General features: G+C 45.6%; 1 protein-coding gene across 1 annotated transcript in view; it reads left to right on the top strand.

The window, feature by feature from the left end:
* The window catches only part of p2rx4a (purinergic receptor P2X, ligand-gated ion channel, 4a), a 55838-nt gene extending 43357 nt beyond the window's left edge, over positions 1–12481 (top strand). The window contains exons 9-12 of the mRNA XM_030095199.1: positions 10991–11084; positions 11192–11257; positions 11764–11841; positions 12362–12481. Of these exons, the coding sequence (XP_029951059.1) occupies positions 10991–11084; positions 11192–11257; positions 11764–11841; positions 12362–12481 (358 nt within the window). The remainder of the gene's footprint in view (positions 1–10990; positions 11085–11191; positions 11258–11763; positions 11842–12361) is intronic.
* Positions 12482–17234: the final 4753 nt, after the last annotated feature.

Genomic DNA, 17234 nt, shown 5'->3' with positions numbered 1-17234 from the left:
TGTTGTTGTTGTTGTTGTTGTTCAGCTAACAGAATACATATTGTAAAAGAAACTGAAGGAGAAAAACAATTACAGTAAGAAAAACCTTCAAGGTTTGATTCACACATTGCTCTCATACTTCCAAGACAATTATCACTTTTATTCACACACAAAGTAACTTCCATCCATCAGAGTTCAACTTACTGTGATCGAAACACAAAGAAAAAGGATCATTGTGTTTAGCCCACAGTGTATGTGTGCAAGTAGGTCAAATTTATTTCAGTGCTGTAAATGCAGCTGGAGTTTCACATCTCACGTCTTCACTGGTCCCCCTCCTCACCTTCCTAACCCTGGTCGGGCTCCTCCCCCTCATGTAAAGAGATTCATGTCTGGTGTTTATTTATTTATCAATTTAATAGAGATTGGATCCCCATTAGCTGCCACCAGGGTGAAGTCTAGTCTTCCTGGGGTCCATAACTATTTAAAATGAAATGCATTACATAAAGCCATTAATCAGTAGAATACAATGAAATAAAAAGTGAAAGGAGCGCATACACACAATAGAATTAGAATGAAACAAGACAATAATACAATTAAAACATAAAAGAAACACAAACTGCACCACCGATTAAATCAAGCTTTAAACATTTTTGCCAGCATGGTTTTAGAAGTTTTTATGTTGTTCTCTTTTCTTACTGCTAAAAGTAAATTGTTCCACAGATTAGCTGCCCTGTACTTCACCGCTCTCTGCATTGCACCTGTTTGAGCCTTAGGAAGACATACAGGACTGTCTCAGAAAATTAGAATATTGTGATAAAGTTCTTTATTTTCTGAAATGCAATTAAAAAAAAACAAAAATGTCATACATTCTGGATTCATTACAAATCAACTGAAATATTTCAAGCCTTTTATTATTTTAATATTGGTGATTATGGCTTACAGCTTAAGAAAACTCAAAAATCCTATCTCAAAATATTAGAATATCATGAAAAAGTATACTAGTAGGCTATTTAACTAATCACTTGAATCGTCTAAATAACTCGAAACACCTGCAAGTGTTTCCTGAGCCTTGAAAAACACCCAGCTTGGTTCAGTAAACTAAATCACAAGTATGTGGAAGACTGCTGATCTGACTGCTGTCCAGAGGACCATCTCTGACACCCTCCATCAGGAGGGTGAGACACAAAAAGAGATTTCTCAAAGAGCAGGCTGTTCACAGAGTGCAGTTTCAAAGCACATTCACAAAAAGTCTGTTGGAAGGGAGAAATGTGGCAGAAAACGCTGCACAGCCAAGAGAGATGACCGTAGGCTGAACTGCATTGTGAAGAAGAGCCGCTTCCAGAATTTGGGGGAGCTTCAAAGACAGTGGACTGAAGCTGGAGTCCAGGTATCAAAAGCCACTGTTCACAGACGTGTCCGGGAAATGGGCTACAATAGCCGTATTCCCATGGTCAAGCCACTTCTGAACTCAAGACAACGGAAAAAGCGTCTGACTTGGGCTGTGGAAAAGAAGCACTGGACAGTTGAAGAGTGGTCCAAAGTCCTATTTTCAGACGAAAGCAAGTTTTGTATTTCATTTGGAAGTCAAGGCGCCAGAGTCTGGAGAAAGGCTGGAGAGGAGCAAAATCCAAGTTGCTTGAACTCCAGTGTGAAGTTCCCACAGTCAGCGATGGTTTGGAGCCATGTCAGCTGCTGGTGTTGGTCCACTGTGTCTCATCCAGTCCAGAGTAAATGCAGCTGTGTACCAAGAGATTTTAGAGCACGACATGCTTCCTCCTGCTGAAAAGCTCTGTGGAGATGATGATTTCATTTTCCAGCATGATCTGGCACCTGCCCACAGTGCCAAAACCACCAGTAACTGGTGTACTGACCATGGCATTACTGTCCTCGATTGGCCTGCCAATTCCCCTGACCTGAACCCCATTGAGAATTTGTGGGGTATTGTCAAGAAGAAGCTGAAAGACACCAGACCCAACAATGCAAATGAGCTAAAGGCCGCTATTGAAGCATCCTGGGCATCCATAACACCTCAGCAATGCCACAGGCTGATTGCCTCCATGCCACGCCGCATTGATGCAGTAATTCGTGCAAAAGGATTCCCAACCAAGTACTGGGTGCATTAATGGACATTTTCAAATGTTTGATTTTGTTTTGCTGTTATAATTTGGTTTTTTTACTTGGTCTGAGGAAATATTCTAATATTTTGAGATAGGATTTTTGAGTTTTCTTAAGCTGTAAGCCAGGGCTGTCGCAGTAAACCGGTATTGACGATAATCGTGGTATTAAAAAAATGAAATTTCAATATTGTGTTCAAAATGCGCCCATGATAATATCGTAAAGAGGATCTAGTGCCAGTTGAAACGTGTTGAAGTGTATTTTCAAAATCCGCTCCTGTTCTTCCGCCCTGCTTCGTCTCCCTCCTGCAGCCCCCCCACCTCTCCCCCTCCCCTCACATGTAAACACAGCAGAGCAGCGGTAGCGGCTCGGCTCCTAGCTAGCGTGGCTCCCAGTTAGCGAGCATCACGAGTGAACTAAACATGTTGACAACGACAGCGAGACGCTCTATCCTAACCCGAAAAAAAGTGTGTTTAGCAACACTGACTGCACGTTGAAGCTAGCCGGGTAGCAGTGGGGCCCCATTAGGTAGGTTCCAGACGTGTCATTGTAATGTGTCCGGGGGATTTCAAGTTGTGTCGCTGATATCCGCCGTCTTCTCCGCCGGCCCCCTTCTAGCAACTAACCGGTGAGTAATTGGAAAGGGCCCCATGCGGGGGATTTTCGACACGTTGTCGTTGCAGCGTCGAGCGTAGCACCTTAAACTTGTCATTGAAATTGACTGATGTCAGCCGTCCCTCGGGGCCCCCTTCAGCTCGGGGCCCTAGCCAGTAGCGGCGCCTCTGGCTGGAGAGAAGCAGCTGCTGCTCATTCCGCCTCGGATTTAAACAAACAAACAAAAAAAAATCCTCGGTAGTGTGGTGGTGGGACAGGATTTCACCCCAACAGGGCCGTGGGTTTTCATAACCCACCAACCCGACGTATATTATGCCTCTGCTGTGGATCCTCTGTTAATCAGTTCATCAGATTTTAATTAGTTGAGTGTAACTACACTGTTGTATGCAGTTGTACAGTTACTGTTCTCACATTGTTTCAACACCTCATTTGACAGGTATTCTGAATGTAATTCATTTGGGAAAAGAGAGAAAACAAAAATAAAATTAAAGATTAATCTGAATGTTTGTATCATTATTAGTTACATTTTTGCTGATATCGTGATAATATCGTTATCGTGATATTTTTTGCCCATGATAATCGTGAAGAGAAAATTTGATATCGTGACAGCCCTACTGTAAGCCATAATCAGCAATATTAAGATAATAAAAGGCTTGAAATATTTCAGTTGATTTGTAATGAATCCAGAATGTATGACATTTTTGTTTTTTTAATTGCATTTCAGAAAATAAAGAACTTTATCACAATATTCTAATTTTCTGAGACAGTCCTGTATATAATCTGCCATATGGCGCCTAGCCAAATGGTTATGGCGTTCATGAACATATGTAATTTTCTCATAAAGAGGCCTTGGTTTCATTTATTCCTGTACATTCCAAAAAAAAAGATTATTCTCTAATCTCTTCTCCACATGTAGCCACAAAAGACTCTGGTGTATATATTCAACATGTGTCTGAAATGGACAGCGAAGAAGATAAGATAAGTTAAGATACTCTTTTATTGATCCCCACAGGGGAAATTCAGGTGTTCCAGTAGCATAAGCAGAGAAATAATAAAAATGAGAATAGAAAGACAATAATACAATATGACTATATACAAATGAAGTGATTCGATAAGTGACCAGATAAAATGGCAGTAAAAATAGAAAAATAAAAATAAAGAATAAACATGAGGTGCAGTGTGACGTGCAATAACAGACAGGAGTGTGAGTGTGTCAGCATGATGACCGCCCGTGGCTTCCACTGTTATTAGAGTATTATGGCAGTGGGCACAAAGGAGCGCCGGAACTGCTCCGTTCTGCCCCGGGTGCAACAAGGAGATGGCTGAATGAGCCGCCCGTCTGCCCCTGTTCTCCCTGGAGCGGGTGAGAGGGATTATCTAAGATGGTATCAGTTTTATCCCTCACCCTCCTCTCAGACACCGACTCCAGAGTGTCCAGTTCAAGACCGACCGCAGAACGGGCCTTCCTCCCCAGCTTATTGGTCCTGCTGGCCTCCCCAGCCCTGATGCCCGCCCACCAACACACCACAGCAAAGAACAGCGTGCTGGCCACAGCAGACTGGTAGAAGGCCTTCAGGAGAAGACCTCAGTCTCCTCAGGAAGAACAGCTGCTCTGACCCTTCCTGAAGGGGGCTTTGGTGTTATGGGACCAGTCCAGTTTCTTGTTAATTTGAATCCCAATGCACTTGTATGAGTCCACCCTCTCCACTTCCACTCCCTGGATGAAGACTGGGGCAGGGGACCTCCGATTCCTCCTGCAGCTTTGCCATGCAGAACCTGTAGCTTGTGAATACCTTTTTTTGCGGTACACGACCATAGGGCTGTTGGTAACGCTTCCTTTTACAGTACGGTAATTACCATGTATTAACATGGTAATTGCAAGGTAAGAACCATGTAATAAGGAGAAGTTACTGTAAAATTACCATGTAATTACAGGGTAACTATGTTGCTAATTACCTAGTACTTTTAGAGTAATTACCAAGCCCATTCCAGGCAAATACCAAGTAACTACCTGGTAGTAAGTATTAATTACTGGGTAATTATAATGTATATAGCAACTATGTCCTTAATTGCCAAGTACTTACTAAGTAATTACTAAGTAATTACCATGTAATCAATGGGAAATGTAGACTTCTTACTAGGTATTACTAGGTACTGCTAGGTGTGTACGCTATGTATTTCCCTAGTAGTCAAGTGTTTTTTGCTACTTACCTGGTAACTTCTTAGTATTTCCCAGTAACTACAACATTTACCTGGTAATTACGGTTGAACTGTGGACTACTGCAAAAGGAAGTGAGGCCTGTTTCCACGCTATTACCTGGTAACTACTTATTCGTTACCCAGGAACTGCAAAAATACCTACCTGGAAATTACATAGTTATTAAAGTGGATTTGTACTGTAAAAGGAAGTGAGGTCTGTTTCCATGTTATTACCTGGTAATTACTCAGTATTTAGCCTGTTACTCGGAAACTTTCACATTACCCCACACACTTGCACCAAAAATGCAGCAAACCTGATCAGTGTGTGTGATCCAGTCTCTGAACAGCACACTGTATCTGTCAGGAGATCAGAGTTTCCATCAAAACCACCATCACCAGCCATCACATTACATTAAGATGAACACATTATTATTACACTTCCTCACTCCAAACACCTCACTGTGACAGACATGCAAAAACAAGAGAGCTGCCAAAGATTTATAGTGATTGTTTATCACTGTTATTTGTATTTTGTTTTTTGCAAAAGAAATCTGTTCTGTTTCTTAAAAAAAAAAGGTGCCTGACTGCTAAAAATGTGCAGTTTTGTAAATTGTTTTATAAGAAGTTGAACTCCATTTGATTAAAATGTTTATCTTTGGCAGCTCTCTTGTTTTTGCATGTCTGGATGTGGGGTTCGGTGTTCCCTTGCCTTCCGGGGGTGTCTCCCACAGGATGTGACAGTTGGATGACGCGGGAATGTGAGTGTGTTTGGGGTAGGATGGACTGTGTGTGTGTGTGTGTGTGTGTGTGTGTGTGTGTGTGTGTGTGTGTGTGTGTGTGTGTGTGTGTGTGTGCGTGCGTGCGTGCGTGCGTGCGTGTGTGCGTGCGTGCGTGTGCGAGCTTGTTAGCGTGTGCGTGAGAGGGTGTGAGTGTGTTGGAATGTGAGTGTGTGTGTGTGTGCGTTTGGTTTGGGGATGAGTGGTTGTGTGTGTGCGTGTGTGCATGTGTGTGTGTCAGTATGAGTGAGTGGGTATGAGTGTTGGGTTGGGGCGGGGGGGAGTGAGGCGGGAGAGGACAGGGGGTGGGAGGGGTGGGCCGGGCGGTGGACGGGGGGGTGGGTTCCGGGTGGGGGTCGTGGGGTGGGGGTGGGGGGGGGGGGGGGGGGGGGGTGATGCCCTGGATCTCGGGGTGCGTGGCCGGAGCGCTGGGGGGTGTACCGGCCCGGGGCGGGTAGCCGCCCGTGTGGGCTGGTTCTCCCGGATGGGTCATGGCCCTCCGCCTGGGTGGGGGGTTGGCTCCTGGGCTCTTGGGCCTTGGGCTCTCGGCCCTGCCCGCCCCGGGCGTCCGGCGCCCGGGGTGGACCGGCTCCTGCCGGTCATGGCTCCGCGGGGCCCGGGCCCCGGGACTGCCGGGGTCCCCGGCCGGGGCTTTCCTCTGCCCCGTTTCTGGACCGGAGCGTGGGCGTATGCCTGGGGGGGCGGCTTGGATCCGGGCTCTGTGATGACCGCCGGCTGTCTGGGCTCTGAGGGCCTCTCTGGCCTGCTTCTGGCCTTCTCAGAGGTCAGAGGTCATATATGCATGATCACTATCACCATCACTGTCACCATCATATTCACATGATCACGTTGATCTTTAATCACTCTTTACATACTGGGTTACCTTGTCTTCTTGTGGTGGTTAGAATAATGGTGATCTGTAGCAGACCTCTCTTGATGCACGCCCCGAGTTTACTACTAGTTACGACTAGCTATATTCAAAAAAAAAAAAAAAAACGGTTTGTGGTGTCCTTGCATTTCCTTCCTCCCCTACACCTCCTTTTATTTTTGTGGCCTGGTCTGTTCACTAATATGGTTCGGAAAAAAAGTAAAAAAAAAAATGTATGTATGGTTCTGTAATTTTCTGTGTTGGTTGTCGGCTCTGTGTTGGTGTTGTCTAGATTGGGGGTTTGGGATTGTTCTAGGTTGCGTGTGGTGTGTCGACAACACTGTTTTGTATTGTGACTTTGTACATAGGTTGTGCCCCCCCCCCCCCCTTCCGTTCTCCCTCTCTTTATCTTTCTCTCTTTCTGTCCCTGCTCTCTGAGCATTTCCGTCCCGGTCCTGTCCGGCAGCCATGCCGGATGCCAGCTTTAAATAAAGGCAGCAGCAGGAGGAGACTCAGTCTCGTCCTGCTGCTAATATCAAAATCTGTTCGGATAGTAAAAGGCTACAATCATACAATATTGCACGCCCCAGCTGCCGAACAGGACAAGGGAAAAAAAAAAAAAAAAAAAAAAAAAAGCAACATAGTTACCCTGTAATTACATGGTAATTTTACAGTAACTTCTCCTTATTACATGGTACTTACCTTGCAATTACCATGTTAATACATGGTAATTACCGTACTGTAAAAGGAAGCGTTACCAGACTGAGCAGTAATCCAGATGAGATAGCACTAAAGGCTGGGTGACATGTTTGACTGACGAGTCTGTCATGAAGTCGGCATATCGTCTAATAGCAGAAAGAGCTCTTCTCATTTTTGTCATAATCTTTTCAACACAACTAGTTCAGCTCAGATTTTCTTCATGGTTAAGCCTAGGGGAACAAACTTATGCACCTGCTCCAGAGGGATATTATTTATGGTGAACGACAAAAAAGTTTCTATTCTTTGATTGCTTCCTAGAGTCTAGAATCATGCACTTCGTTTTACTAACGTTTAATGCTAGTTTATCAGACTCCACCCATTCAGATACCTGGTCTGAATCACTTTGAAGCGTATGATTTAAGATGTGCAGGTTCTCTGTATCATAATATGTAGTTGAATCGTCAGCATACATAAAGGATCTTTTTAAAGGTGTCATATTATGCAAAACTCACTTTAAAAAGGAGTCTTTACAGTCATGTTGCCTCCCAGAGCCTATGTATGATCCCCCAGAAGTGAAAAATTCAGTCGCCTCCCTCAATTGTGCACTCCACTTTTAAGAAAATATATTTCTCATATATATATATATATATTACTCATTTCGGCTGTATTTTCTCATCCATCTCCAGTGTTTTCATAAAGTCAGCTCCTCCTCCGTCTTCAGGTGGGTCAGCTGACGAGCTGACAGTTTTTGCTAGCTTAGCCACAGTTAGCTCTGATGGGAACGTAGCGGAGCTCCTCTCCCCAGCAGAGAGGCTCTTTGAGTCGGCCGCGGCTGTGACGGCGCCCGGGCGTCTGACTTCCAGGGCCGAGTTGGGGCCGATTGGGTAAACGGCCCGGAGCTGCTCCACGGAAGCTCACGAAGCCGGCGGAGACGCAGGGCTCGCCCGGCCGCCGGGCCGCTCCTCTCCTCGCCGGGACGCTGCGAAGCTCCGGAGCCCAGCGGAGGCGCACTGCGCGCCGGGCACAAAGTCAACACACACCGGCAGCGCCGTCCGGATGAAGAGGGCTGCTCCTCTGAGAGGCTCTCTGCTCTCGATATCACACCAACAACACATGATATAAACAGAAAATAAAAAAAAAAAAAACACCTCAAATCGCTTCTGCAAGGTCGCTCTGCTCGTCCAGCCACACTGATCTGTAATTTATAGACTTCCAGCAAGGATGAGTACATGGTTTATGTTTCGATCTCAAATGAGAGCTTTTCTTTGTCCAATAGTTCCTTTTGTTTGGTTCATTCTATATAAAAACGGTAATTTCCGCGTTTGCTGCTGTCTGGACCCTGTTCAGCTGATTCTCTCCTCCCGAGGCGGCGGAATAACAACATATAGGAAGAAGTTTACGTCCGTGAGGTCGTGCATTGTGTTTTATTTTGAAACTTCCGGTGTAATTTCCTGTAAGGTGCGTTCTTAACGACAGTGAATTTACGAGGTGGGCGTGGCCAGATGCATTCAAGTTCATCACGGAAAATAGGCTGTCAAAATAGGCTGTTCTGAAGAAGGCTCCTCAGAGCCACTTTTTAGACCCTCACACTCCGAACAGAGGACGAATTTGGGGCAAACAAACTTATATACTATGTTTTTGGGCATCCGTGACCGATATGACATGACTGAAAAATAGCATAATATGACTCCTTTAAGATGAAAGGAAGATCATTTGTTCATTCAGCCTGTCTCGCCATCTGGCAAGCGGATGATTGGATATTTCTTCTCAGCTGGCTTGTTCATTACCAATAGCTTGCGCCACATTAACGTGCTCTTTGCTGTTTTCTTTTATACTTACTTACTCACTCAGTGCTCCAGGAGGCTCAGGGTATCCCATCCCGGTGCGTTGAGCCGACCAGGTTAACTGGATTTTTCCATTGCTGGCGATCTTGTGCCAGCTGCTCTGCATCCGGCAGATGCAGAGCAGCTCTTTGCAGAGCAGTTGCTCTTTTCATGTTCGTAAAATAAAGGATGACTGAAATTCTTTGAGACTTTATAAAATGCACCTGTTTTGTCTGCTGGATGTGGATGTGACCGGAAAATCTTGCACCACATTTCAGTCCGCTCCTCATTAGCTTCGAGCCACGGCACATCTTTTCGCCACTCTTCAGAAAAACCTCTTTTGTTGGGCTCCGGCTCAGTTTGCCTCGTCTTTGTTGTTTGTGGTGGTGAGACACCAGAGAAGCTGCTTAAAGCCTGCTGTTTTGTTGCCGTCTCTCACAGTTGACTCCTCCGTTGTGCTGAGCACATGCAGATGAGACGTTTATAACCTGACTGTCAGGTATGCGAAGGCGCGTGGTGGCGCAGGTGACGTTACGCCTCAGTGATTTTTGTCACGCATGCGTACCAGTTATGTGCACCCCTGTATATAATATTGAATCACTGTAGAAAGTTTGAAAGGATTTCGTTCGTTGTCAATGGAAATCTATGGTTTATGGTTTGTGAAGCTGGAAGCAGGATGAGTCACTGAACAGAAATCCAACGTGGCTTTGTGTGAATAAAATGTTCATGTCGCTCACTTAAGTTAAATGGCTTCAGTAATATGTGTTATTGATGGTTTAGGGTTTTCAAAGTGTGAGGCGCGCCTCCCCTGGGGGGCGCCAGAGGGTTTCAGGGGAGCTGCGGCTCCCCTACAGAGAAGAAAAAAAAAACTTGTGGGCTTCCGAAGCCCACACGGTTTTAACATGCATTTTCCACAGACATGGAGGTTTGGATTGCTTTCAATTGTTGGATGGTTTTAACATTATATTTGGGGCAGATCAATCAATCAATCAATCAATCAATCAATCAATCAATTCATTTTTGTATAGCCCAGTATCACAACAGCAGCTGCCTCAGAGGGCTTCAAGATGTTACATTGGTTGGTAAAAATAAAAACAGTGAATAAGCATAATGTTAATATGTCAGATTCACAGTAAGGAGACAAAACGAAGCAACCACCGCCTTAGACCCTCACATCCGGCAAGAAAAAACTCCAGAAACCCAGTGGGAGAAGAAGAGATCTTGGGGAGAACCACAGTATGGAGGGATCCCTCTCCCAGGGACGGACAGCTTTGGCAACAGCTAGCATGAGACAATAAGAAGTCTCAGATCTGACAACCTCCATCAGCTGACAGAAGACACACCAGACTGTGAGTGACAGAGCTGTGGAGCTGGACCAGACAGGGGCATCCAGTGTGAGGCGGTGGAATCTGGTTCTGAGCTTTCCAGCCGGGCGTCAGGAAGAAGCTCCAGAGTTCGGCTGAATTTCACACCAGATGATGAAACTGGGGCGACTGGCAGCTGCTAAGTTTTCATGACTTGGATATTTTTTTCTTCTGTTCAGGATGCAGATATTAAAGAGTTAATGCAAACACTCCATTTTAATTTTTTAATTTCTCACTCAATGAGAATTGATAAGAGAATCGATAAGCAGTAATAATAATGGAATGGGAATCGCTAAATTCTTAACAAGTCCCATCCCTACCCCCACTCCCACTGTACGAGTGAGCACGGCTTTTGGAGCAAAGACAACAGTCTTGCATTTACATTTGTGTTCTGTGAATCACAAAAAACAACAACTCAGAAACAAGCTTTTATTTCCTTCACAGTCAGTGCTGTTTCTGTTAAGTTCACCTGTATTCCTTGGGTTTACAGTCACACATAAACTGCATAATGTTCTCTGCAATAACAACCATGTGCTTTGACTGTCTGTGCAGGTTTGCTAAATACTTTAAGATGGAAAACGGAACAGACTATCGCACTCTGGTTAAAGCCTACGCCATCAGATTTGATGTCCTGGTCAATGGAAATGTAAGTTTCAGTCAGAGCTGAGTGGATTACACTCCTGAATAAAAGATTCTAGCTTTGTTTGTGGAGACTGAAACATGCTGAGATCTCCTTTCTTTCTTTCTTTGAAGGCAGGAAAGTTCAACATGATTCCCACTCTCATTAACATGGTGGCTGCCTTCACCTCAGTGGGAGTGGTGAGTATGAGTCCACATTCAAGCTGGGTCTTTGGTGAACCCAAAAGCACAGTCATGCAAAAAGAACAGGTTCAAAAAGTCAGGTTCAAGTCCAGGTTTTTCTCTGAGTCTTGATTTTCTTCTGGCACAGGATTAGTTTTTATCTTCCCGCAGTGTAAGCTCCTGTGTGTGAGGTGAGCTGGTGACTGTAGGTGTGAAAGGGAGTGTTTGCCTGAGTTTGTCCTATGAAGGACCGCTCACCCCTCCAGGTGAGCCGAACTTCAGTTAGCTGGATACGATCAGGATCTGTGGATCTCAGAGGATGGAGGAGTAGTTCAGCTTTGTTTTTTCAGTAATATCATACCAACCATAAATGCTTAATGTACAAATATTTGCAGAAGAATAGTGATTAATTTTTGAGTGCTACAGTAATATGAAATGATTACCAACGAGGCTGCATGTGTGATTTAGTCTTGGTCAGTGTTTTCTCCTTGTTTCTGGTGGTGATGGTGTGTTTTGCTCTGCAGGGCACGGTGCTGTGTGACATTATACTGCTGAACTTCCTCAAAGGAGCAGAGCAGTACAAAGCCAAGAAGTTTGAGGAGGTAAAATGCCCTCATCCAAGCGCATTTCTTCAGGTGCCATTTCATTAGACATTGTTACTTTGACCGACACATTGAAGAGAATCTCAGGTTAAATCTCGCCGACTGTGTAAATGCAGCACAGTGGAGACTCAGAAGATACCAGCTGGTGCTGAGACTCCATTACTAAATAAGCCTAAAGTTTTCATAATCATTTTTCATCAGGACTTCATATGGTTTTCAATTCAAGCTTATTTTAGGAGATAAATTACTAAACTCACAATTGTTAAGAGAACTAAATCATGTTAACTCATGCTGTTAGTTTAGCTTGTGGGACTGCTTACCTGTTCAGGTGTGACCTTATTGACACACACTGAGATCAGATCAGCAGCCACTGCATTGCTTCAGTGGATGGTCGGTTGGATGGGTGGATGGATTCTTATGAGCTGTCTTCACCTGGATCACAGTTTTCTGTGTTCTCCTAAAAGTGAACACATTCCAGATGATTTCCTGGAAATCAAACAGCCTCTCTGGTTCTCTGCAGGTGTCAGACAGTCCGCTGGAACCACAGAAGAATGGGCTGTATCGATCGCAGCTCTCCCTCAGACAACACATGATGAGATCCAGTGACTCTGGAGCCTTTTCTATTGAACATTATGGCTGAGAGCAGCACGGCTTTGTGACATTGGTTTGCTTTATATCAGTATATGTTCCACTTAACTGAATAAGAAATATCGACAAACCTACAAGAAATACCATTGAGAACAAAACTGCATGTTTGTCTTTGCATGGTGGTTTTGTGAATTGTGACCACTGGAGAGGGTTTTATTAGCTGCTTTGCTCTTTAAATATGAGAAATATACCAGACCATAATAAAAATTCATGGCTTCTGCCTCATTCAGCAGCTCTGTTCTGGATTTACTGACACTTGGTCTCATTTTGATGGAGTTGCTTCAGGTAAATATGAGTCTCCCTCATATTCTGAAACCATGAAATGCTTGAATCTTCCTGAAACAGAGTTCATTCATCACAGACGACTAGAGGTGTCCCCGACTAAGAATGTCCATGGTCGAATCTGATTCCTGCCAATTGTCAAATCTATCATCTTGTTTGGCGGGGGGTGGAGGGGGGGTGGGGGGTGGCGCGGCGCTGCGCTGTGGAGCGTGCCTCATCGCAGCACAGCAGAGCAGTGCTCACACAGCACACGGAGCATCGGGGCACCTATGCCTACAGCTGGCCCTGACTGCACTAATAATAATAATAATAAAAAAACAGCAGGCAGGTAAAACAACACTTATTTTTTTCCTACACACAGCTGAAGCACAGACTGGAACAAAGTGTCGGTAACTCTAAACATCAAACAAATGAAGTAGCCTGTAGTTCAAATGACCAGAACCAAACCCACTTCTAACAAACGGGCTAAAGCTTGTCATTTATTTATATCTATAATCTCTGCAGATAAGCTCACATTTTTTGGCTAAACAATTTCTCACATTATCTGATCAAATTAAATGAAAGGCTTAATTGCACTGTGTCGGTCCGTTTCGCAGCGCAACATCCACGCAAAAACAAACACTAAATTAAATAGAATTAGCCTTTTAGATAAATAAAAATAATAATATAATAATTATATCCTCAAATATTGCAATTAAACGAAATAAAAGTGAGCATTAAAAATGAGAACTGAGTAGCAGAACCGTCTTTTATTAGCCCAATTATCTGGCTACTGACCCGTTTAAGGTGGAAAGCCATGTTGTTGTGAAGTGATATGAAAGGACACAGCTTGCATTTGACTTTTTTGGGTCATCTTTGACTTGGTCTGAAGTTTTTTCCTGACATTTTGAGCCTTTTAAAGTTAAGCCAAATCACCACCGAGACGCTGCTCTGTGACGGAGCTCTGTGCAAAATCGGGTTGTGCCACTCACCACGGTGGTTCATTCACAAACAGTAAATAGTTAGAATATTGGATAAAAGTACAAATACATTTATCCACAGTGTATTTGATAGGCTAATCAAATAGGATTTATATCATGTTTATTTTTTAAAAAAAAAAGGCAATTCTATGTAAAATCAGTCATTCAGCACCCCCATACAGCTGGAATGGAATGGTCCTCATTTCATCACCACATTTTGCGATGCTTCGACTGTATGATTGGCAGACGAATCAGGCCCCTTTGAATGAATCATCGAATCGTCGAATATTTGAGGACACCCCTACAGACGACTAACAAATCTCATGAAACACATCATCTTTCACATGATTTCAAGAATTAAAAAGTCATGTGTGAGAAGTCACCACTGCTTCACAAGTGTTGCAGACATGATTTATCTGGAACATGACATGAAGCTACACTAGAATCACAATGGCACTCCAGCCAGTTCAATGGTTTATGGGCCATTAGGTCTCTGTCATCAACATACTGCTGAAGATGAGCATGAGGGAAAGAAACATGAAGCTGATGCTGCTGTAATAAAGAAACCGAATTCTGAATTCTGTAAAGACTGCTGCACCTTGGGGTGTCTTCTCGGTTACAGAGGCTCATAGAACACTCGGGGAGTGGGGTGGGGGAAAAAATTGAGGAATTGTGCAAATTAATCAGGGAATTTCTCGTCTGACTCCTGAAGTTCACACATTTTTAAAAAATGACTGCCACTATATGGATGATCCTTAAGACATGAAATTTCAGGATAATCACATGAGCAATCAAGCTTTGCTTGCTTGTAGCTAAGCTAGGCAGTTTAAACAAAATGGCAAACATTAAACTTCACGCACATTATCCACCTCTAACCTTCACTCATGTCAGCCGCGACGCCGGGAGCAGCAGCCTGCCCGCTGCAACGCCGGGAGCGGCAGCCCAGAAGCCCGCCCGCTGCAACGCTAGGAGCAGCAGCCTGGCAGCCCGCCCGCCACAACGCCGGGAGCGGCAGCCCGGCAGCCCGCCCACCACAACGCCGGGAGCGGCAGCCCGGCAGCCCGCCCGCCACAACGCCGGGAGCGGCAGCCCGGCAGCCCGCCCGCCACAACGCCGGGAGCGGCAGCCCGGCAGCCCGCCCGCCACAACGCCGGGAGTAGCAGCCCGCCCGCTGCAACGCCGGGAGTGGCAGCCCGCCTGCTGCGACGCCAGGAGTGGCAGCCCAGCAGCCCGCCCGCTGCAACGCTAGGAGCGGCAGCCCGGCAGCCTGCCCGCCACAACGCCGGGAGTGGCAGCCCGCCTGCTGCGACGCCGGGAGTGGCAGCCCAGCAGCCCCGATGCGGGGAGCTGGCTGGCCACGGCTGAGCTGTCGGTGGGGGAGTTGGAGACCAGCCGGGCTCAGCAGCTGGCTGGATCTGGTGATTAAGCAGGTTAGATCAGTCATGCTGGCGCTGTGCTGTATGTCCATGAAGAGGAGTGGTCCTCAGTCAAACTGGCTTTGACATGTGGCTTTACTCACTGCTGAACACATTTCAATCGAGAATGGAACCAGCTAGATCACCAATATGCATTTCGCTCATACAGAAAGTGGATGAACGTTATTCTCCCCCTTTTATAATGGAATGGACATTATCACGATGTTTCCAGCATGTTACCGTTTTCTGTATGGATAGAAGAAACAATAGTATATACATCCTTTAACCGTGAGGGGTGCATGGCGAGGTGGCTCTCATTGAAATGTATTATTTTAAAAAGAGGTGTGGGACACGAAAAAACTGTGCAAAAAAACTGAAAAAACAGCGCTGCTCCTGGACACGATTCAATAGATTAATTGATGTGACTCAGAGTGCGAATTGCCGTGAGACTGGGTTGTCTGATCTATGCGCCTCATAATGAGGTGCGCCCTACATATGAAAAAAGTTTTTAAAAAAGCCATTCATTGACGTGCGCCTCATAATCCCGTGTGCCATATAGTGCAGAAATGGTCCATATCTCATGTTTAACCACAGCGGAGAGCCGCAGTCTGCTGCAGCCCACATGAAGCAGCTGAGTGCCGGCTCACCTCCAGTCACCTCTGACCGCCGGCTCACCTCAGACCGCCGGGTCACCTCGGGTCACCTCGGACCGCCAGCTCACCTCGAGTCACCTTGGACTGCCGGGTCACCTCGGATGGCCGGGTCACCTTGAATCACCTCGGCCCGCCAGCTCACGTTGAGCCTCCTCAGACCACCGGGTCACCTCAAGTCACCTCGGACCACCGGGTCACCTTGAGTCACCTGGGACCGTCGGGTCACCCCAGTCCGCTGGGTCACCTCAAGTCACCTTGGCCCGCCGGATCACCTCGAGTCACCTCGGACCGCCGGGTCACCCCAGTCTGCTGGATCACCTCGAGTCACCTTGGCCTGCCGGATCACCTCGAGTCACCTTGGACCGCCGGGTCACCCCAGTCTGCTGGGTCACCTCGAGTCACCTTGGCCCGCCGGATCACCTCGAGTCACCTCGGACCGCCGGGTCACCCCAGTCTGCTGGGTCACCTCAGGTCACCTTGGACTGCCGGGTCACCTCGAGTCACCTCGGACTGGCGGGTCACCTCGAGTCACCTCGGACTGGCGGGTCACCTCGGTCCACCGGGTCACTACGGTCTGCCAGGTCACCCTGGACCGCCATGTGGTCCACAAATGTCCAAAATCCTCAGAACAAATTTCCAAATCAGCCTGATGTGGAGAAATGGGCCTCGGTCAAAATTCTTAACAGTTATATGCTTGCTTTAGCTTCAGCCTACTCCTTTTTTTGAGCCAACATGTATTTTTTGTTGTAAATCTCGAAAGTGACCAATGTAAACTGCTCAAAAAATGAAATTAATTAAACTAAACTAAACTAAATTATATTCTCGCCTAAAACTGTTAAAACTATGTTCTGCTAAACAATAACATTAACATTTCAGTTTTTTTAACCCACCGCTGTGTGTTTACTTCTCTGTCATGTATTGCGAAATGCATTCTGGGTAATTTTGATTCTCAAGTCTGCACAAGTCTGGCCCGATGCAGACTCAGTAAAGTGGGCGGAGTTAGTCCACATCTGGGTATTTCTTGCATACTTGGTGAGATGCATACTTTGAATTGGATCAGTCCAATTCAATTCAATTTAGCTTTTATTTATGAAGTGCCAATAACAACAGTTCTCAGATCAGTACTCGGTCTCTGACTGATGATTAATGAGTGCATGAGTTCATGAGTACACAAGTACAGAGTAGTACACAAACTGAGAAACGGCTTCTGTCACGGCTGATCTCAGCTCAGAGCCCACAGTGAATGTGGAGGTGTCATACACACACGCACACACGCCCAGTCTTGTATTTCTATCCTTGTGGGGACCGTCCATTGACTCCCATTCATGTCTAGCCCCTAACCCTGACCCTTACCCTAACCCTAACCCACACCACAACAAAGCCTAACCCTAAAGAAATGTTTTTGCACTTTTACCTTTTTCAGTAACAACAACATG

This window comes from Salarias fasciatus, chromosome 6 (genome assembly GCF_902148845.1).
Source record: "Salarias fasciatus chromosome 6, fSalaFa1.1, whole genome shotgun sequence".
NCBI classification, from domain to species: Eukaryota; Metazoa; Chordata; class Actinopteri; order Blenniiformes; family Blenniidae; genus Salarias; species Salarias fasciatus.
Note: the sequence above shows the minus strand (reverse complement) of the source record. Positions and strands in the feature narration are given on the sequence as shown.